Source organism: Mytilus californianus, unplaced genomic scaffold, assembly GCF_021869535.1.
Source record: "Mytilus californianus isolate M0D057914Y unplaced genomic scaffold, xbMytCali1.0.p SCAF_7, whole genome shotgun sequence".
Taxonomy (NCBI): Eukaryota; Metazoa; Mollusca; class Bivalvia; order Mytilida; family Mytilidae; genus Mytilus; species Mytilus californianus.
Window position 1 is genome coordinate 18,093,885 of NW_026262723.1, and position 24,297 is coordinate 18,118,181.

At 32.7% G+C, this 24,297-nt stretch overlaps 2 protein-coding genes across 5 annotated transcripts in view; one reads left to right on the top strand and one right to left on the bottom strand.

Moving 5' to 3' along the window:
• Positions 1–24,297, top strand: part of LOC127709288 (uncharacterized) — a 145,342-nt gene that overhangs the window by 85,811 nt on the left and 35,234 nt on the right. The gene's annotated exons all lie outside the window — the stretch shown is intronic.
• The window catches only part of LOC127709295 (WD repeat domain phosphoinositide-interacting protein 2-like), a 92,097-nt gene continuing 76,029 nt past the window's right edge, over positions 8,230–24,297 (bottom strand). For 2 of the 3 annotated variants that reach the window (XM_052214759.1, XM_052214756.1), the window contains one exon: positions 8,230–8,363. In XM_052214759.1, the coding sequence (XP_052070719.1) occupies positions 8,242–8,363 (122 nt within the window). In that variant the 3' untranslated portion in view covers positions 8,230–8,241. Of the gene's footprint in view, positions 8,364–11,502; positions 11,524–24,297 lie in introns of all 3 variants that reach the window. The other variant, XM_052214757.1, reaches the window with a different exon arrangement.

Sequence of the window (24,297 nt, forward strand, 5' to 3'; positions counted from 1 at the left end):
TTTTTAAACAGTATGTATGTACGTAACTTGTCTCCTTTCTGTATGTTGCGCCGATCATTAAAAAGTTATATGCGCCATTCTGTATTATCGGTTTTTACCAACTTTACGATAACAGTTCACATAACAGTTTTTGTGGAAAACGACAAGTCGCATACAAAATCTCTAAATGTCTATAGTATTTACGATGTTGTCAACTTCAAAAGTCTAACCTTTTTCTCCTAGATGTGTATTTTGATAGTTTTCCATTTTGTTCTGGGCAGAAAAATCTACACAATAGTCTGCAGTAATATATTCGTCGTTTTGTATGACAGGATATCCATCCCATTTCACAACAGGCAGCTATACTCGAAGTCAGTTTTCCAACGGAAAGAAAATATTTACAGACTCTGTTTTGTATAACTGAAATGGCACTAAATGTTTTAGTGCACCAATGCCTCTTAATACCACTTTCATCATTAAACTTCACAGATCACGGCTGGGTGCTTTTGTGAATTCCTTTGTGTTTTCGTAGATATCAAGTGTTCATCCATCCTAACGCAGAGGTATTTATATGTATCAAAATAATCAAGATTTTTTTCCATGCATTAAAATTATATTCAGATCAACACATTTACGTGCAGTTTTCATGTTGTACACCAGTCAGGCCTTTTTTCAAGACTTTTTTCATTAGGTGCAATCAAAACTATATCGTCAGCAAAAATAAAGCCAGTGTATTAAGACAAAAGTAAACTTCATTCACTTTAGGTTTTTATCAAGCTATTTTTTTTACATGATTGACTTCACCATATAGGTTGTAACCCAAAATGTCTCAAAAATTACAGAAGTCACACTGGTCACTTATGCTTTGTTAAATTTTTTAAAAAGAATGGTTGGAAAGCTAATTTGTTGATTATAAAAAAGTACAAAGAATATATTATTTACAAATGTCTACTTTTCTGAAATGTAATTTATTTTTTTCTTAAAATCACGAAAGATTTTATTTCAGAAATTATATCATAGCTATATAGAAAAATACATGATATAATGCAAGTTCATGTAATACATGAATGTGTAAATAATATACAAATATCTCAGGAAAAAATAAGCTTAGATCTTTAAATATTGCGTTTATTGGTATTATTATTGATTTTGTCATCAGTAAATTAAAATCAAACTAAATATTATTTTTATATACGTATGCACATTTATGGCTCTACAATCTGTCGATACCTGTATTTTGGCATTGCACAAGGTCATGTTTTTCTGTGACTGGTAATGACGTCTTTACACTAAATCCATTGGATGTTGGATGTGTACTGATTGATATTTTAGTCTTAGATGCATGATTTTTTTATTAGTTGTTATTGGCTTTGAACTAGCTGTCAGTAACTGAGAGTACTCTCAGATCTGTACTAGTGTCTTTTTGTTGTGGGGATCTATAAGTACCCTGCCACGTCCATCCTGTGTTTTGTTAGATGAATTTTTCTTTGTATCCATCTGATGAGTTAAGCCCTTTTCAACTGATTTTTATAGTTTGTTCTTATGTTGTACTGTTACACCACTGTCGAAGGTTAGGGGAGGGTCGGCGCCTTCAAAATTGTTTAACACCGCCACATTCTGTATGTGCCTGTCCCAAGTCAGGAGACTGTAATTCAGTGGTTGTCGTTTGTTGCTGTATATCATATTTGTTTTCGTTCATTATTTTGTACATAAATCAGACCGTTAGTTTTCTCGTTTGAAATGTTTTACATTTTTCATTTGGGGGTCTTTTAAAGCTGCCTATGCGGTATGGGTTTTACACATTGTTGAAGGCCTACGGTGACCTATAGTTGTTAATTTCTGTGTCACTTGTCTCGTGTGGAGAGTTGTCTCATTGGCAATCATACCACATCTTCTTATTTTTATATTGAAGGACTGACTTTAATTTTAAAATATAAAATAAGGAGATGTGGTATGATTGCCAATGACTCAACAATCAACAGAGTCCAAATGAAGCTTATTTAAGCAATCAAAGGTCACCGTACAACCTTTAACAATAAAAGTTATAAGAGGCCCCGACATGAAAAAATGAGAAACAATTTATACGAAAAAACCATGCGCCTGATTTATGACAAAACAGAAAACAAATATGACAGACACCAACACCCGACAACCACTGAATTACAGGCTCCAAACTTCGGACAGGCACATACAGAACATGGTTGTGAGCGTTCGTCCCTCCCCTATAAACCTTAGACAGTGGTGTGACAGAACAGAACAAGAACAGACTGCAAAAAATCAGTTGGAAATGGCTTGACTCATAAGATCGGCATTAAGCATAAAACTAAGATAACGTCCCATTTTCACCCTAACCCTAACCCTAACCCTAATGTAAAACTAAAAACTTCGAGCTGAACTAAGAGCAGAGATTAAATGAAAAACATGTACTTGCGTCAGGTATATGTAGGCGCTTAAAGATTTTGAAAGTCATGGGAAGCCTATGGAGACATATGAGAGCACAAGAGCCAAAAAGAAAATCACCCAGACTAGTGCTATGTGTGGTTTTATTGGAGCAACAGATTAAACTTTTCTAAAAACTGTAACATGACATTTCAAACTGGCTAACTACATGAACTATGTAAATCTAATCAATTTAGAATACTTGTATTACCGATCCCGCCCGCGCATTCTCCGCCAACTCACACACAAACGTACAGCTTTCCAGCCCTATACTCACGAGCAATGCTATCATAAAAAATAAACATGTTTGATGTAAAACAAGATGTTCTAAATAAATATAATTTAATTGTAGGATAGCTGGTCAAAAACACGTTGAGGATTTAAATTTTGCCGGTTTTCATCGATAATCAAAGGTTTGACACAGTCCCCACATTTAAAGTTTAGTTTGTCAAAGTAAAATATCCTAAATTTTAAGATGTATCCTAAAGTGGCTTTTCTTCAACAAATAAAAAGTTTAATACAGGCTGTCATACATTTTGTAGATTTGTACTAAGTCTTGTAAAATACTACAATAACTAATTAAATACATTCTGTTAAAAAGCATAATTATGCCTCACTCTAAGATTGGGGCTATATTGCATTTACCTCGTATGTTGGTCCCTTCACTCTGCATGTATTTTCGTTACACATTTATTTGATACTTTCAAACAGTTTTTCTTCATATTTTGTCATGCAGCCGTTTGACAGTGAGTATGTGTTATGTGTAAGTTTGTTTGGATTTGTTAGACACCTACCTCTTGTTTTCCAATATCTATTTTATATGCATATATTGAATGAACTTAATATTTTTGTAACACATTTCTCAGTACTACTGAAAAAAATATTATGTGTAAACGTTTTTCAGATTTGTCAAGAGACCTACCAATATATTTGTTTTCCGATACTTAAAATAATGAATGGGTTATGATTAGTATAATAACACGCGCATTTTTTTTTAATTCCAATTGTCTTGGATTGCTTTAGGAATTTTTATATCTATATGGTTTGAACAGCAAAGTGCAAATGAATTCAAACTTTATTTTATAATATATATAAAATGTGTGATAGCTGAATTTCTTACTTTGATTGTGTCACGCAATCCAAGAAAATATTAAAAAAATTAAAAGATACGAAAGGTATATTGGTCCCCAATAAATGCATTTTGACATTGTTTTACTTTTTGTGGTTTTTATATGATTATTTTTTCATAGGATTTTTTATATGAATGAAAGTTTACATAGACAATGCTAAAAACACATACATTCTGTTGCAATTTCTTTGGATTTGTTATCATAAACCTGAACATATAATCTCAAAGAGTTTTGCATTTGTGGGACTGGCTTCTGGTGGTGAACATCCAAGGTAGAATGTTGTTGAACTTGTGAAAAAAAGGCAGTTTGGAAACTTTATTCCTATTTCACTGGTATTATAACAGAATATCAAGTTAGCAGGAGTGTCAAGGATGTGAAGGTGATTGTCGAAATCAATTACAATTATCTTATCTAAGATAGTAGTTGTTGTAATGACTGGTTTAAACAATTGATCATATGTTTTTGTACCTGGACACCCGGTGTAGCCATTTAAAATATCTTCACCTTTACTTAATACCACTTTCCTACCACTCAAATCATCTGAAATCCTATCAACAACAAAGATATTCCCATTACTTATGGTGGTGCTTATCAAAGGACATGAAAATATATTTTGTTTATGTATATTTTGTTCGTACAAAGTGAGATGATTCCCCTCCTGGCCAATTGCAATTACCACTCTTCTTCCACTTGCAGAGAAGACTACATTACAAGGACTCATTGCACCTACAATTACATTGTGATCACTTGTTATATGCACACCTATTATCCATAATGGATCAACACTGAGTCTGTATTTTGAATCACTGACTTTCCCACTCTTTCTATTGATAAGTTTTAGCTTTGTTGTGCCATCTGTAATCAGACGATCATTATTATGTGTGATTGCTTTACTTCTTAGTTCAGTGTTAGTGGTTAATAGGGTTGTAAGAATATTTCCCTCTGGCTTTACTTTTTGCAGGAGCCTAGAAAAACTATCACCAATACATAAAGAACCATCAGAACAAGCAGATATAAGTTAACAGTTTCTCATTCCAGTGGTAAACTGCTTTTTCACTTTCATATAAAAATAAGAAGATGTGGTATGATTGCCAATGAGACAACTCTCCATAAGAGACCAAAATTACAAAGAAATTAACAACTACAGGTCACCGTACGGTCTTCAACAATGAACATAGTCCATACTGCATAGTCAGCTATAAAAGGCCCCGATATGACAAATGTAAAACTATTCAAACGAGAAAACTAACGGCTTAATTTATGTACAAACTAATGAACAAAAATCAAATATGTTACACAGCAACAAACGACAACTACTGAATTACAGGCTCCTGACTTGGGACACGCACATACAGAATGTGGCGGGGTTAAACTCGTTTGATGGTGCCAACCCTTCAAATCCAAACCTTATAGTATAGGTCTATTACTAGTACCATATTTCTAGAACTAATGTCTTCAAACAATGTAGCTCATAAATGATCAGTTTAAAAATGTCTATCTAACTTATATGAATTTTCTAGGCTGTGTAACTTGAAATAGTTTGTACATATGACAACAGAAGTACATGCTACAGTTATCGTCCATAATGCCCATAAGTCTTACTCCAAAATATAAACAAATGCAAACTATAAATGTGGATTCTATGTTAACCAGTATGTTGAATTCGCTCATTAACAATTTCAAATATGAAACATGTCAGTTTCTGTAATTACTAGAAGTTTAACATCAATACATATGTAGTAACTAGTAACATTAAACAAAATGTATATATATAAATTTCATTTTCATGAACCAAACATGGTAATATATATATTTGCTAAATCAAACAAACTTTGAGATATCTATCTATCCTTCAAACTCTCTTTCTTGATCAAGAGCCTTTGTATCTTTAAGATACACAATTATTAGGTTTGTTTGAGAGGCTTTGCCAAACTCAGTGTTCCAGCTAGGTCGTTTTCACAGGGCGGTCCGCCCGCTCTTTCCCGAGTGCCGCCCTGTGCCCTTTTTACAGTTTGCAGGGCCTGCCTTTTTTGAAGATCGATTGGTATATTATTTTGTTCGTATTGATATGATCAGCCAATTACGAAAATTTACCTGGCGACAAGTATATGACTTTGTTTACGACCCCAAGCTAATCAACGGTTACAACAGGTGTCATAATCTGTTGTTATAGGTAATCCGTTTATCGGACGGGTCATTTAATGATCATCAACATTAATTCATTCAAATAGAATCGGTCAGTCGGCATTTGTTCTTGAACTTGAAGAAATGTTCATACAACTTGGGCACAATTAGCAATGTTTACCGTAGTTTCATGGAGAAAACGTAATTGACAGAAAGTCGAAAACCATAATCAACTCGTTAAAAAGATTGCTCTTATTGTTTTCCGTAAATTTTAACTGTAAACTGTAAAAAAAATTGTTATGCTATTCAGTGATGACCGTACTTTAAAAATCCTTATAGGCCTAAAATATTTTATTTTTTAAATCACGACTGGAATTACAATTATAAATACTTATGACATTTATATATCTAGCATAATAACTCCACTATAGCCTTATGAATGTTACTATTTTGATATGTCACTTGCAAAATTGAAAGTTATTTGCAAATTTTCATTATGAATTAGATTTTTTATTAAAATCTTGAACACTGAATCTCATAGACTTTGGAATTTGTTGTACTACTAGTAGGTGGTGAACATCCAAGGTAGAATGTTGTAGGACATGTGAAAACAAGGCAGTATGAATACTTGATCCCTATATCTCTGATATCATAGTAGTATTTAGGATTAGCAGAACTGTCAAGGATGTGGAGGTGATGGTATAAATCAAAAACAACAATGTTGTCTGATAGTGTAGCTGTTGTATTGGCAATTCGCAATGATTTATACTTATGGTATATGTCATGACATCCAGTGTATTCATTTAAAATATCTCCATCCTTACCCAATACCAACACCCTACCCCGCTTATCACTTGAGATCCTATCACTAACAAAGATATTACCATTACTTGTGCTTGTTATACTCCTAGGGTATGACAATATATTGTGTTTATGTTTATCTTGTTCATACACGGATAGATGATTCCCCTTCTGGTCCATTACAATTACCACTCTTCTTTCTGTCACGGGGAATGCTTTGCCAGGAATCATTGCACCTACAATAACCTTGTTATCACATGTTATATGGACAGATATTATCGCTAATTGGTCGACTTTGTACTTTAAATCACTTAATTTGCCAATATTTCTATCGACGAATTTTAGCTTTGATGTTGCATCTGCAATCAGTAGATCATTATGTGTGACCGCTATATCTCGTAGTGCAGTGTTTATGGTTAATACTGTTGTGAGAATGTTCCCCTCTAGCTTTACTTTGTGCAAGAGCTTAGCTAAACCATCACCTATCCACAATGAACCATCAGAAATAGCAGATATGTATTGACAATGTTTTAATCCAGTGGTAAACTCCTTGTTCACTTTCATATCTATTCCAGTATTGCTGGAACTAACATCTTCATACAATGTCCCAACATTTGATTGCAAAATGCTCCCTTGCTTAAACTTTGGCACACTTTTATGGATAACATTGACTGCTTCTCTTTCATCATCCAATGATTTTAAGATGTCAGCATTTTGAAAAAAAGACATGTCAATTATAGTTAGCATTTCTTCAGCTGTCTTTAAATTATTTTCCACTTTTTGTCTGCTTATTAAGACTTTTTTCTTCTCTTTAGAAATTGAATCTTGGATGCATGTCATATTTAGATTAACTTCTTCTATAAGTTTGAGTGCATATTTATCTACCTCTCTTTTTAATGCTTCCCTTTGATTTTGAATATCTTAAATAGTCTTCTGACATTTGAATTTCTCCTTTTCTGTAATTTGATTAAGTTTTCTTTGACCATCATCTAGATTTTTCCTATTCATTTCTAATTTTCCTTTTCTATTTTTCAGCCATTCTACTTTCATGGTATATGCTTCCTTAATTTCGATGAACGTATGTCCTGCATTACCTTTTGTAATGCAGCTCGGACAGGCAAGCTCATCACAATTACTACAAAAAATACAGCATAGTTGTAATGTGTGCAATTTGATATTTGAAAAGTCTAGGTTTCCTTTACCACCACTAACTCCTACCTGTTTTATATCAACTATTGTGTGGTCTTTAGCGTTTTTAATCTTAAGATGAATTTTATCATTGCACTTGTTACACATTAAGAGATCGCAGTTCAAACAGGTCAGTTTTGTTTCTGATTCACAAATATCACAGGTAACAATATCCTGAGTTGTAATGACAGAGTTTGATAACGCTATTTTGTATATTTCCTCCCTTGTTAATGTCATGTTAAATTGATATGAAAGATAATTTCAGTATTGATGTGTAGGATATAATCATATTTGTTCATGCACTATCTAGGTATGTTGTCAGATAAAAATTGTAATGATATTATTTAGATACACTCATTTAATGAAAGTACTGGCCACAAAGTATATTTTCAAACTTACATATTTTAATTCAGGAGAACAAAACACACTGAGCATTTGGTGGCTAGTGTGCATGGTCAATGAAAAATTATCAACCTACTTCATTTGAATTTCTAAGTTCAATAACTTGATAGTGTACTTAATGATTACAAAGGCGAAATCTGATTGTTCGTCAGGTTTACCAAAAAATCATTTAAAATATTCAATCATTCTTATGGGTCATTGGTGGAAATTCATTATCATCGTCCAATCGTAATTGTCCAAGTCCTTTTAAATCATCTCCTCCTGTTGCGCCCTGATCCATTTCCTGGTATGGTTCTGAATCTAAAATTAAAATAACCACAATTAGCAATATCATAGAAATGTTGCTACTATACTAGAAAATTGTTTTGATTTCACGGTAAGATGGTTTAACCAAATGCCTCTACTAAGTCAGGTTATCTAGACGATGTGTTTTTCTTTGATGTTTCTCTTTGATATTACATCAATTCTTTTAAGGTGTTGGTGGTTAGTGTGGTCAATCTTTTTGGTCATTCCTAGCCAGCCACTTATCATTTTTAAGCACACTTTCACGGATACTGCAGAGGGAATTTCTTTCAATTATCCCTTGAAAAGTGATAAGTATAACATGAAGATGTCTCCCATTCTTTTTAGAAAAATCTTAAAAGACGTAAATTAATGTTAAATGCTGAGAAGACCATACATAAACAACCATGTTAAAAGGGAAATCATAAAATCCAGACAGTAGACAATAGATTTGGGACTGGGTGAGAAAAAGGAGGGGGTCTTCATTTCTGTATTCTTTAATTTTCAAGGTCAATTTTCTCTATTTTATTTTTAGGGGTAAATTATTCTCGATTCTTCATATTCAAAAACCCAATTTTTCCTTTTCCGTATTATTTCCCCTTTTTTTCTGTATTCTGTATTTAAGTTGCCCATTATTCTCTAAAAAAGGTGTTATTTGAATCTGGAATAATTTTGAATTCTAGAAAATTGATAAGAAATGTATAATGAAAACTAACCCAACTAAATAGCTAAGGTTAATTTTACATGCATTTATATTTCAGTATGAACTAACTAACCCCCCTTATAGCCATGCATGTATGGCTAACCCTCCTAAATTGGGTTAGTTTTCATCTGACATTTCTTACCAATTTTCTAGAATTCAAAATTATTCCAGATTCAAATAGTTCCTTGTTTCTATACTGTTAACACCATTCAGACCCTCATACATTTTCAAGTCAAATCAAAAGGTACTGGACAGGTGTAAGATACATTGTTTCAATAAAAACAAATGAAAATGAACAATAAATACACACATTATTTGTGCCACATAAACTAATCGTCAAAATGAGGAGTAGTCAGTAGGTGCACCGTAAGGGTCAACATAGTTATATACATTTGTATAAACTGTGACTTATTCTGTAATTTAATACGGTACAGGTTTTTCTTTTGATCAGACAACTCTTTTAATTTATTCTCATAAAAAAAAAGTGTCCAGGGAGATAAATTCATCCTCTTTAAAGCATCAAGGAGATCAATTTATCGTCATCAAAGCCTCCACGGAGATCAATAATAAATCCTCAAGTAAATATTTAGAAATAACAAAAAGTTTGGCATACTTTCACTAGTAATTACCCAATATCAGAAAACAGAAAGTAGGTGTCAGACAGACACAAAAAGCACTTAAATATTACAACTCATCATTGTCAAGCTGCTGACCAACTAAGAAGTAATTCTGTTCTAGAGATTCTGAATAAAATTCTAGAGATCCTGAATAAAGTTCTAGAGATCCTGAATAAAGTCTTGACAAAAATATTGAAGGACAAACGAATGTACAACATACAACATACAAGGTTGTTACGATATAGTAAATGCAATGCCAATTCCAGTATAAAGAAACTTTACTTCTAACATGGTCATTACTGTATTACATGTATGCTTCAATTTTGTGATTTTTATAAATTATGAAACTACTGATGTTAACAGATACAATTACAAATAAGGTAATAACTAAGATACAACATTTCAGAGAAGAATAGTCTATCATGACAGGCTTTCGAAAACAAAAATTATTTGTTCACTATATATACTACGGTTCACATAGATTTTGCTTTTTCCACCTGCAGCAGTGCCTTTTATGATCAGTCCAATTGGGCAAACTCAAAACTCATCATAGATTTGTTTAAAAATATCAATTTTAAAAGCTTAAGTCATTTTCCAAATAAACAGTAAGTAAATTCTTATGATGAACAAAAAGGAATTGTCACATCCAATCTTAAGAATAGGGAGTGGTAACTTTCTAGAAGTTTTACCCACACTGTGTCCACTCAAACTGTGGACGGGTGGAAATGACCAAATGGACATTAGCTATAGTGTAAGTATCTATATAAGATATTCAAGATACATGTATAAACTGACAATACTATTACATAACAAGTTACTGTATATATATTTTAATTACATTTTATACAGCAAATATTTCTGGTTTTAGAATAGTGAATAAACTAAATATACACATGTGCATATATGATTACATTTGGTTAAAGACTTAAATAATTTTAAGAAAGATAGATTTTGTAATTTTTTATATAAACCCTTCTTATTTTTTGTGATGATACATACATTAATTATATCATGTAAAAAATACTGATATGGTTAAAATAATTATTCTACCATTTATAAAGTTTGTACTTTTACTTAAGGTTTTATACATTAAATAATAAGACTCCTCTGAAACTTTCTACTTTGAAATCTTGAGGTGTTTAAATTTTTATCTATTAATTTGAACATGAATTATCATCAGAAACTCTGAAAAGTATTTTTAAAGATTCTGCTAAAAGTTGATTAATTTCTATTGAACATCTTTCGGCAATAAAAATGCATTAAATTGATTGTGTAATGGATCTTTTATAAACTTTCCCCATAAATATTGATGAAAATTGTAAAGGGAATCTGTTGGATTCTGTTTTTCAACTCATTCTATATGATTGTAATAGGAGTTACTTCCCTTTAATGGCATAAGTTGCATTGTAGTGATTGATTTTTTAAATTATATTCTTCAGTCTTATATATTGTTTAAATCTGATGTATATTTCCATCAAAAACATAAACTGTGACTGATATATTTTCTCCCCAGTAAAAACCAACCAGAAAATTTAAGGAGATTCAAGCAAATTAAATCAAATACATATAATGATGCATGTTGTTTATACAAAACATTAAATTAACATGCATGATTTGAACTAAACATGACATTAACATAAAAACTAGCATTGATTTTTATGATTCTTCTTACAAGTATACTGTACTAATATTTCAAGCTGAACCAAAAAAAACACATGCTGAAATGTGTAAAATGACAATTGTGGTGAATGGACAATATACTACAAAATTTGTTAATATATTTATAGCACATTTTCTTTTCTGTTAATCCTCTGCATGCATAACTTTTAGAATTTACCTAGTATCTTTGCAATTGAGTCTGATAAAATATAAATTAATCAAATATATATTTATCTGCATAAATGATAATGTTGAAAATACAGTAACTTATTTTCAGATTTTTGTTGTCATAATTTGCCCTATCAAGCAAAAGTTTCATGACAGAATATCCAACTTTCAAACCCCGAAACTCAAACCCAGCTTTCCCTTTGTGATATGGAACCTTGTTGTACAATTTCATAAAGATCCATACACTTACACACAAGTTATTGTCCTGAAACTAGAAAAATGCTTGTTTTTTTGCCCCTAATTCCTAAACTTTTGAGGCAATTACCACAAAAATCAATCCAAGCATTCCCTTTGTGGTATGGTACCTTGCAGTACAATTATAGAGAGATCCATACACTTTAACACAAGTTATTGTCTGGAAACTAGAAAAATGCTTATTTTTGGCCCCCTTTTGGCCCCTTATTCCTAAACGTTTTGGGCAATTACCCAGGGCTTCCAAAATTATTTTTAGCCAGCCGGACATTTTATATATTATCCCGATTTTAATCTCTTAAGACTAAGTAAACAAAAGGCAATTATGGTAATCAGTTACCGAGTTGGCCATCCCAATGATTGACATTAAAAAAAAACGATATTAAACTTTCTTTGATTCAAATTCGAAGTTCTGACGTAAACTGTTAAATTGGCAGTGCATCATTCAAAGTGTGCAACATCAGCGTACTTATATCTGCCTTAGACTCTTTATTTGTGCACAATAACGTTGTCAAAAACTTTACTTTCGTTTTTAAATCTAACCGGATGTTATTTTGACAATGGTAAAAGATGGACCAGAGACGGATACGTAAATTCCGTGTACGTTTGCAAAGCATGCATGAGTGGAGCAAGTAGCTATTTCTACGTTATTTCTTCAAGAAAATATTCGAAATAAACGTGAGATAAAGGTATCAATGACAATTTAAGCATTTTTTTTTAAGAAATTAGGATGCATAATAAAATTTTACACCTGCGCACATGCGCACACGTGTACTAATTCAAACAGAGACATGTCTCTGATTCAACGTTATGTCGATTTTTCATTTTCACCTTTTTAATTTTTTCATCAAATCATATTTGTAAACGTATTTCTGATAATTTAAATTTTTTTGACTAAATTAATAAGATGCAAACCGCTGAAATGTAAGAAAATAACTTTGAATAGACCGATCAATGTCCGGTTCAAAATAGTTTACCTGTCACCTGAACAAGATCCATACACTTACACACAAGTTATTGTCCTGAAACTAGAAAAATGCTTGTTTTTTTTTGTCCCTTTTTGTCCCTTAATTCCTAAAATTTTGAGACAATTACCCCCAAAATCAATCCCAGCCTTTCCTTTAGTGGTATGGTACCTTGTGGTACAATGTCAGAGAGATCCATACACTAAAACACAAATTATGTCTGGAAGTTACAAAAATGCTTATTTTTGGCCCCTTTTTGGCCCCTAATTCCTTAACTGTTGGTACCATAACCCCTTAAATCAATCCCAACCTTCTTTGGTGGTATTGAACCTTGTGGTAAACTTTCATAGAGGTCCATTCACTTAAACTAAAGTTAGAGTGCGAAAACCAATGTGTCTTCGGACGACGACGCCGGACGACGACAACGACGACGACGACGACGACGACGACGCCAACGTTATACCAATATACGACCACAAAAAACACAACATTCTTTGAGTGGAACATTCCGTAAACAAATATACAAGTCCTAGTACTAAGAAAATTCATATTTGAGTTAACTTTAATTATAAATGGGCATATACATGTATCTAAGCAATTCTTCAATCCCATATGCAGTACATGTATTTTGTTAAGCACTTGGAAACCATTTTTTGGACAAATTCAGTCTATTTTTAAAATCTGTGACCTTGACCTCAAAATTAGTTGTTGGGAATCCTTTAGGAATCTATAATCACATGGATATCATGCTGATTTTTGATTTATAGTACAATGTATTAGTTTTCAATGTATTTAAGGAATGACTGTAATATTTTTTCTGTCTATGAAAAAATAACATTATCAAGAGGCTCTCAAGAGCCTGAATCGCTCACCTGTATTTCAGAGGAGAAGATTTTTAAATGTTAGCAAACTTGATGAACAAATTGTGTAAAATTGTCTTTAAAGGGCAATGACTCCTTAAGGGGTCAATTGACAATTATGGTATTTTAACTTTTTTGTAGATCTTACTTTGCTGAACATTATTGCTGCTTACAGTTTATATTTATCTATAATAATATTCAAAATAATAACAAAAAACTGCACAATTTTGTTAAAACTACCAATTCGGTGGCAGCAACCCAAAAATGGGTTGTTCGATTCGTCTGACAATTTCAGAGCTGAAAGATCTTGACCAATTGAACAATTTTACCCCATGTCAGTTTTGCTCTAAAAGCTTTAGTTTTTGAGATATAAGCCAAAAACTGCATTTGACCCCTATGTTCTATTTTTAGCCATGGCGGCCATGTTTGTCGATGTATCAAATCTTCGGATACAATTTATAAACTAGATACCCTAAGGAACATTTAGTTAAAGTTTGAAGGTATTTGGCCCAGTAGTTTCAGAGGAGAAGATTTTTGAAATAGTTTACGACGACAGACAACGGACGACGACGGACGCCAAGTGATGGCATAAGCTCACATGGGACCCTTCGGGGCCCGGTGAGCTAAAAATGTGGTGCACACTTAATAATCCGCATAGCGGGTTATTTAAAAGTGTGCACCACTTTTTTTATGTTATTTCAAATAGACTGAAAAAATATTAAAGTCATTCCTTATAATTTAATTCTAAAAAGGAGTAAATAATGATAAAAACGTTGATGACGTCGCGGTCACATGACAAAAGTATGTCTATGAGCTGATAGACAAATCACTTTCAGCCAATCAGAAGACGTGTTACATTCAAAATTAAATTATATGCAAATAATGTAGAAATTCATTATTTCAAATATATTTGGAATTCTAGTGTTTTATATTGTCATGTGTAATGGATGTGTCGGCGTTATAGCTAAATTTAAGGTATTGGCTTTGCTTGTTGTTAAATTTAAAGGCTTTATGTTGACCTATAGCTATTATTGCTCTCATCTACATTTGTAAGGCATTTATATAGTAGATAGTTGTCTCATTGGAAAACATACAACACTTCCAGCTTATTTTTATACTATTAAAACTAAAGCATGTACATACCAGATACTGTTGATTTTGCACCATTTTTCTTTTTAATAGTATTGTTGAAAATCATGAACATAAAGTCATTAGTCTCGTTCACTGACGTCTGAGGAACCAATTCTAAAAATTAAAATATTAGTATCAATACTGACACCTAAATTTATGAATTCTTATGAAATATTCATCAGTTGTCAAAGTGAAATTCAAAAAGAGCCATCAGAAAACACTTTATTAAAATTTGATGGGTTGTGTTTTTTTTTAGAAATATATTGGAAATAATCAATTAAAGTTTTATCAGTGTTGATTTAAAACAAAAAGTGTCTTACAACCCCCTTCGCTTTGAAAAAGTAAAATCACAAAAATACTGAACTCCGAGGAAAATTCAAAACGGAAAGTCCCTAATCAAAAGGCAAAATCAAATGATAAAACACACCAAACGAATGGACAACAACTGTCATATTCCTGACTTGGTACAGGCATTTTCAAATGTAGAAAATGGTGGATTGAACCTGGTTTTATAGCGCTAAACCTCTCACTTGTATGACAGTCGCATCAAATGGAACCGAACAGCCAATAATTTGATTTTGAATAGAATAACACACAAGTAACATATGCAACAAATATATATAATCGAAGGTTAAGTTGACATCTAAGTGAAGTATTTGGAAAATCCCCCTTATTTTAATGAATAAAACCCCATAACTTGGAAACGTAATTCTAAATTATAAAAATCGAAAGGGAGCTAATGTCAATAGATATTAACAATTCACCGAAGTTTTTTGCAAATTGATGAAATTTTTTTTGAGTTATTGTCCGAAAACTGGAAAATCCCCCTTTTTTAATGGAAAAAAAATCCCAAAACACAAACTGAAAATCTAAAATTTATAAAAAACCGAAAGGGAGCTAATGTCAATAGATATTAACAATTCACCAAAGTTTCATGCCAATTGGTTCAAGCGTTTTTGAGTCATTGTCCGACATGCTGTCGACGGACGGACAGACGGACAACGGTATATCATAATACATCCCATAAATGATCGTATAAAAATAGGGTAGGTAGGTAGGCAATTTCATTTAATTTTACAAAATTTTTTATTCAGGTTTATCTGGTTACTACTAGGGAATCAGTATTACTTTATCAGTGCTTGTTCCTAAATGGCATAAATGTGTTAGGGTTACAGCCCCCCTGTAAATGTTTGAAATTGAAAAATTTAACATTGAAAGTTATATGGGGTAAAGGTGTGCATCTTATTGATGTACGGTTAATACAGAAGAGCATGTATACACGGTAGCACCTCTGTTTATTGTTGTAAAATCTATGTTGCATTCAAAATGTTTTTGAATATTTGAGTTTTTGGGTTCCTGTTTCTTTGACATCTACGTTACTGTTTAGACAAAATAATTGTTTTTTGCATTATCCCTTATGAATTCAAGTTAGAAAAGTAAATAGGTCAATCATAAGACCAAACTGTGATCATTACAAGTAGCATAATCATTTTTAGTGTAAATATATAGTTAGGAGAATTAATTTTCACAATGTTTTCATTGTTTTACCAGTACTATTTTCTTAGAGTTTACGCTATATGATTTTGGCACTAATATACTGATCGACTATGCCAAGGTGAAAAAATAAATATTTGTATATTCTTATAAATTGTAAAGTTGCTGTGATTTATTTTGTGTCATTCTTACCTCAAAACAATTGGTATTTTCCCACATTATCATAAACGCAATGATGCAGATCATCTTTCATCTAACTTCAAATGGCCCAGTTCTTTTAAAAGAAGTGAATATTGTTTTTTATTGGTATAAATATTGATTTTGTTATCAGTCAATTAAATTGTTCGAATGTTGTGCCATTACACCATTGTCCCGGTTGGTGCAATCAAATTTAGTTTAACTCCTCCACATTCTATATGTGCCTGTCCAAGGTCAGGAGCCTGTAGTTCAGTGGTTGTTGTTGTTTCATGTACTGTCAATTATCTCTTGTTTTCGTTAATTGTTTTGTAATAAATTGGACTTTTAATTTTCAATTGAATTGTTTCATATTTTTCTTGTCAGGACCGATTATACATGTAGCCGTCCATACATGGTATAGGTTTGCCTCATAGTTAAATAGTGACATAAACATTTTACAGGAACCTTTGTGATGTCCAGTCATGGTGGACAAATAGCTATAAGTTGTATGGTCCACACACAAGTCACAAAAATAAGAAAAATAGGAAGTGCATAATGACATACTTGTATTTAGTCTTAGATGCATGATTTTTGTTATTAGTTGTTAGTGGCTTTGAACTAGCTGTCAGTAACTTCAAGTACTCTCAGATCAGTACTTAGTGTCTTTTTGTTTTTGGGATATACAAGTACCCGGCCACGTCCACTCTGTGTTTTTGTTAGATGTATTTTATTTGTATCCATCTGATGAGTTAAGCGCCTTTTTCAACTGATTTTTATAGTTCGTTCTTATGTTGTACTGTTACACCACTGTCCCAGGTTAGGAGGGGGGATCCCGCTAACATGTTTAACCCTGCCACATTATGTATGTATGTGCCTTTCCCAAGTCAGGAGCCTGTAATTCAGCGGTTTCGTTTGTTGATGCGTAACATATTTGTTTTTCTTTCTCTTTTTGTACATAAATTAGGCCGTTTGTTTTCTCATTTGAATTGTTTTACATTTGTCATTTTGGGGTCTTTTATAGCTGACTGTGGTATGGGCTTTGCTCATTGTTGAAGGCCGTACAGTGACCTACAGTTGTTAATTTCCGTGTCATTTGGTCTCTTTTTCATATACACTTTATCGCTATTCCTGGCTGTCCCGAGAATCTGTCCCGCTTTAACTATTGACGTCATACAACAATCACTTTTCCATTGTGGCATCACATATTTTGTATTATGACGTCACAATTTTACGGGAGCCTGTGTGATGTCCAGTAATGGCCGACAAATAGTGATAAGGTGTATTGTAATTAAAATACTGTAAATTCAGAAATTATTGCGTGCATTTATTATTGAGATATTGTCATTTCCGACTAAAGTGCGATTTAAAATTTTGCGATATTGAGACAAATCCTGTTTACTTCATATACAAAATTTCAAAATCATTAATGTGAATTTGAATTATTGCGATTACAACCCTGTCGGATTTTTCGCAATAATAAAATTATCGCATTAATTTCTGAAAGAGGGACGAAAGATACCAGAGGGACAGTCAAACTCATAGATCGAAAACAAACTGACAACGCCATGGCCAAAAATAAAAAGACAAACAGACAAATAGTAGTACAGATGACACAACATAGAAAACCAAAGACTAAGCAACACGAACCCCACCAAAAACTGGGGGTGATCTCTGGTGCTCCGGAAGGGTAAGCAGATCCTGCTCCACATGTGGCACCCGTCGTGTTGCTTATGTTATTACAAATCCGGTAAATAGTTTAATTCGGTAAGTCACATTCGTGATAAGGGAGGGTATTGTAGTTACAACATAAGGAACATATCCGATATCATCTGTGAAACGGTTATTACATAACGGTCAACCAACTCGTGATGGCGTCCGTAAAATTTACGAAGGGATGACTTCAACTTCACCATTTGGAACTCTTGGTTTAATAGCTTCCTTGTGAGCAGCAATCCTCTATCAAGGAAATCATGATAGGAAACACAAGCCCGGGAATATCGTATCAATTGGGAGATATATACTCCGTATGCAGGCGCTGCTGGAATGTTGCTACATAGAAATGGAAAGTTCACAATTGGGAAGCTGAAATCATCTCTATTGTCGTAAAGTTTTGTTTTCAACCGACCCTCATTGTCAATTTCTAGATGTAAGTCAAGATATGAGGCAGACTTAATTGTATCTGTAGTATCCTTTATCTCTAGTTCGATGGGATAGATTCGTTCAACATAGTCACCAAATTTTGTATTATTTTGTGAGAGAATATCATCTATATAGCGGAACGTAGAGTTAAAGGATATTGCTAACTTTTTATCTTTCTTCCTAAGAAGTTCCTGCATGAAGTCAGCCTCATAATAATAAAGAAACAAGTCGGCAAGAAGAGGGGCACAATTGGTTCCCATTGGAATTCCGACAGTCTGTTGAAAAACACGTCCTCCAAACGTAACAAATATGTTGTCAATCAAGAAATCAAGCATCTTGATAATGTCAGTTTCAGAGAATTTTTTGTTTGAATCAGAGTGATTCTTTACAAAGTAGGATTTATCACTCCCCAAGACAAGATACTTGTATCTACGTTCGCCATTCTTTTTAAAGTAATACCAACTCTTTCAATTTGTCTTTTAGTTTGGAATGGGAAATACTTGTGTAAAGTGTAGAAAAGTCAAATGTTTTAATACTATTGCAAGATGAGAGAGTCTTAGATTGTTTGTACTCTAAAAGATCTTTGGAATGTTTTAGTATCCACATCTGATTCACGCCACCTCTAGAATAGGCAGTTTCACAATTACTTTGAAGCCCGGCTTTGATTGCTGATATATAGATTAATTTTTGAATTAACAGTAATACTTTTTGTGAAATCTTTATCAAAAATCAGTAATTGTCAGACATTTACCTATTGTTCCTTACTTTGATGTCATTTTCCATGATTTGGTCTCCAGTAGCAGTGGAGAATTGTCTCATTGGCAATCAAACCAGATCTTATTTTTATATTGACATTATTGTATATTGTATGGTAAGTAATTTCATTGCTTTTCTGTGACACCTTGCTTCTTCCCAGCAAGACTATAAACATAGCCTAAAACTACAAGACCTCATAATGATTTGGACATATAATATTACATGTTGTTTTGAATTTTGCAGTGAATAAATATGGTATAATCTGACTGTTTAAGGGTACGACCATTCAATATTGTATTACAGGGGGAGGCAGGATGAATTTTGGAATATTTATTTTGTGATTCCTGATTGTTTTATTTTTTTGTTGTCAAAAAAAATATTTTCACACATAAAGTCTTAAATATCCTTTATTTTGGTGGGTAAAATAATTTTTCATTCTGATATCTTTAAGGGCAAGGCAAGATTATTCATTTTCCAAACCCCCTGCTCCTACCCACAATATTAAATGGCCGTTTCCAAATAAAATTGTCAATGAACTCATACCCGTTTGGGGACATTGTTCTTAGCCTGTGGTGGATAGTTCATTAGTTGTATGTGCGGTTGGATTGACACTGACAGTTCACAAGTTGTAGGCAATTTTCTGGACAAGCTAAAAACCATCTTCTGAATGGCAGACGTCATCTTTTCCTATGATTATGAAGCTGTTATATATACAAAGGTTCTTGTTTATCTGTTCTGCAGCGTTCTTTTGTCGTCTGCGTCACAAGTTCTAGATCTCAGCAGTGTTTTAACATGAAAACCGACTCCGGATCATTTTCCAGATTATAGTCGGTTACGCTCACCGATAGGTTCTATACACCTTATCGCTATTCCCGCTTGACCCGAGAATCTGTCCCGCTTGAACTTTTGACGTCATACAACAATCACTTTTTCATTGTGGCGTCAGATATTTTCTATTATGACGTCAAAATTTTACGGGATCTTTTGTGATGTCCAGTAATGGCGGACAAATAGCGATAAGGTGTATTAAATCGTAGGGAGTAAATAAATCGTACAAGGAAATTCTTACCTTATTTCTGAATCTAATATGGATAGTTAATTAACCGACGTTAAATACGTTTATAATGTATTTACTGGGACTTTATACTAACTGTTATGGTAATTGTCCCAGGTATTTACCACAGACGTATTTTACGTAGGAAGTTATACAAATGGACAGGAAAAACGGTTTTTTTTTAGGCATTTATCATAAAGACAATTAACCTGCTAACCGAGTCCCTGTGAGAAAAACGGCCTGGAGTCCGAACATCAAATCTGGTTGGGTACCAAATCGTTAGTATAGACTGTCCCTGTGCGAACTGATCGCATATAATCCACTTTATAATAATGACAACTTTTAACAACGTCATCATATTTTCCCTACTGGAGCCTCCACGATAATTGATTCCTGTCAATCAAGTAAACTTTAACCCGGTATCTTAATTTCCCACCAATCTTACCTCGTGCAGTCGACACGCTTTGTATTTCGATCTCAGTTATGTTTAACATTTTTATTTTGTAAGCGATGTTAAGTTCCAATGCTCAAGTAGTTGATTGTATAATTTATGCAATAAACAAATCGTTTAAAAAACGAAATTTTTGTAAGCGATGTCAAGTTAGTTGATTGCATAATTTCTGCAATAAATATTTAACCTTTTAAAAACGGAATTGACTTTACTCAGTAGATTTAATCTTTTTAAGAATTTTCAAACTTGTCGGTGAAAAAAAAAAAACAATGAATAAGGGCGATCTGAATCTGATGAAAAATATTTGTTATTCACCCAAACTTTTATATTTGTTGAATTTATTGAAAACAAAACATTGCTGATGAAAACAGTGCCGAAATTTTCATTTTCTTTAAAAAGAGAAATACGATATTGGAATGTTATCAGTGAAACTTGGCTTACACTTTTTTCTCAAGATCTAGAAATAGCAGTAGAAAAAAAAAATTCCCGTAATTTTACTAATAAAGGAGGTACCATTAAATGTTTAGGGGGAAAAAAGGGGGGGGGATTCGGGTTAGGATGGAATTTGAAAAAAAAAAGAGTTTTAAGTAAAAAAAAGACACGATGAGCAACTTGGCAAAAAAAAAAAGGCAGGACGAAAATTTATATAAAAAGTCAGGATAAAAAATGGCAGGAGCGAAAATAAGAAGGCAGGATAGAGATTACAACTAAATAAAATGCAGGACAACATTTTTCATCTTAGCCCCCCACCCAACCCCTAAAAATCAAATGGTAATTCCCGAAGTGGACGTATGTTTTTGACAAACAACAATGCACTTTTATTCTGACAGTAGCAAAAGTGTGAGACACATGGTTTCATAGAAACCATTTACATTTTTTTTTTTTATATAAAAAACATTCCAGACATCAGTATTTAATTTTTATTTACGGACACAACGAATATCCCGGATCCCGCTTATTGTTTAGTGAGAATCCCGTATCCCGCTTCTCGTTGCCATAATAGCGCAAGTAATTTCCCGTGTCCCGCCGGACATCGTTTTCCCGTTTTCACGCTTAATTATTCGACTTTCACGTGTCGCGCTTTTTTTGCAGATTGAAAATTTCGTAATACACGGGAATACAGAAATGATAATTCTTACAGTTTTGTCTCTCCTTGAAGAAACCAAAAATCGAGACATAGGTATAAATATGCTGTTTCCGGCATCGGCGGCGGCAGTGGCTTTGAACAACGTATTACAAGTTAATTTGTGACTGTGAAACTTTTGCTTAGTTTACATGTATTAGTTTGATAAGTTCAGGTTACGTGGAACCACTAATGGTAGATCAATGATATTTGGTATGCAGTTAAACAAGCATTGGTGCATCTCATTTCCATGGAAATTATTTGACCCTGCACCCTCTGTCATGGTCTATTGACTTTGAAACGTTTGCTAAGTCTTCATGTATTAGTTTGTGATTAGGTAAGTTTATGGGGAACCACTAGTTGAAGTTGTGAATTTGTCTGAATAAAATTCTTATTGATTCAGAAATATTCAGCAAAAATTCAGAATTGTCAGCATCATTTCAGAATAGAAATATCGGGATTCAGAAAAATTTAGACATCATTTATCATGTAAGACAATTTCAGCAAAAATTTAGACATTTTCAGACAAATTCAGACAATATTCAGAATTTTTTTTTCATGAGGGATTCTCTCTACACTAGGCATCAGATTTAACATCCACATTCTGACAAGACGTGAATGGGTATTTATACATCCCACACAGCCAAACGGACGCCCCACTTTGACAAGGGTTTTATTGTAGGTCGGATTAAGACCACGTGGAAAGCTAGTTTATCGCCAACAACAACTAATAAAAGAAATCATGTATCTAAGAAAAAAATGTCAGGGTTTTGAGGATGTTGAGGTTCATTCAAGTATTTGTTGATAGAAGTGAAATTATCTGAACCAAAGTTCTAGTTTTTAGTTCCTATATAAGGTGGAATATAATGTACATAAAATAATAACCAATGCTCCAATCACTAAGGATGATAGACTAGTGTACAAATGACATTTGATAATTAAAAAAGTTTTGACGACTTCACGTGCATCTACAGATAACGTTGTCATTATTTTTTTATTTTTTTTAAATATTTGTGATAGAACTATGTGTAGGCACGTGCTTAAAGTGCCTAACGGCAGCTACGCCCCTGTGTTTCATAGTTGATATTACTATTGTGGACAATAATAATCTTTATTTACCAAAGTCATAACAAATATAGGTAAGCAACATAAAATACATCTGGTATACTTACAATAGTAGAAGGTATTGTGAAGCCTGTTACAACATGTCAAATCTTAATTTTTGTGCACAAAAATGAATTTACCCAAATTACATAGCTCTTTCAAATTATTTGAACTCATTAATTGTATATATTTATGCATAGAAGGTTTTCTCCAATGATAAGGTTGAATAAAATAAGATCTAAGACCTTGATAGGTGGGACATTTTAAAATGAATTGTATCTCATCCTCAATGTCATTCTTACAAAAACTACAGAGTTTATTTCTTCTAGAAATTGCAAAGTAACCTCCACATTCTTTAGGTGTAATACCACAAAATCATAGTACGTCACATCCAGTTTCATACACAAAAAAAAAAGGTAAAATAAAAAATATTCCTTTGAATTTGACAGTTGTAGAAAATTAATGCTACATTTCATTGCAGTAACAAATTTCTGAGTCATATAAAACATATATCTTGTGGTGTGTTTCATAGCAATATTCTTTTTTTATTTGGTGTTTATATAGAATATTTTGAAAACATGAGATGACATGGTTACTAAAGCTTGTAAACAGGAAAGAAAAGGGGTGAAAATTTGATTGGTTTATTTCTGGTGATGGATATTATTTTATATGCAAGGAAATGTTATGTGAAATTTTTACTGTAGTACTGGACAGAATAAAGCTTTACTCGTGTCAAGTAGTTCTTTATTTGAAATGAAGATAAATTCTTCGCATTTTTTTTGAAATGCCAATTAAACAAAGACTTATAGTGGAAAAACAATGGTGGTATGACTCCTATATTTAAATTATGACTACTAAGTCATAATTTGGTAATGCATGTCTTATAAATAACTGGTATTGGTTTACATAAGTAAAATTGTAACCAAAAATTGTGAACCATACATCTATACAGTTGGCTGTCAAAATCTTGCTTCAGGCAATCAAACAGGTGCTGTTTAATTATCAAATAAAAGACACTTGACAGGGGTGCATTAGGGGATTAAAATTTGTTACATTTGTGCGCATTTTTTGATAACATTGGCGCGCATTATGTTTACATGTAACACAGGTAAAAATAAAGATAATTAATAATAAGTATGACTATAATTTTTATGAATTTTGAACATATTTGTTTATTTAATTTATAAATTTTTCATATTGAATTTAAAAAAAAAATAAACTGACATGTAACTTAATTGTGAATACTTCAAAGTAAATAGTACTCTTGTTTCCTCATTTTACTAAATAGTGATCGCTTTA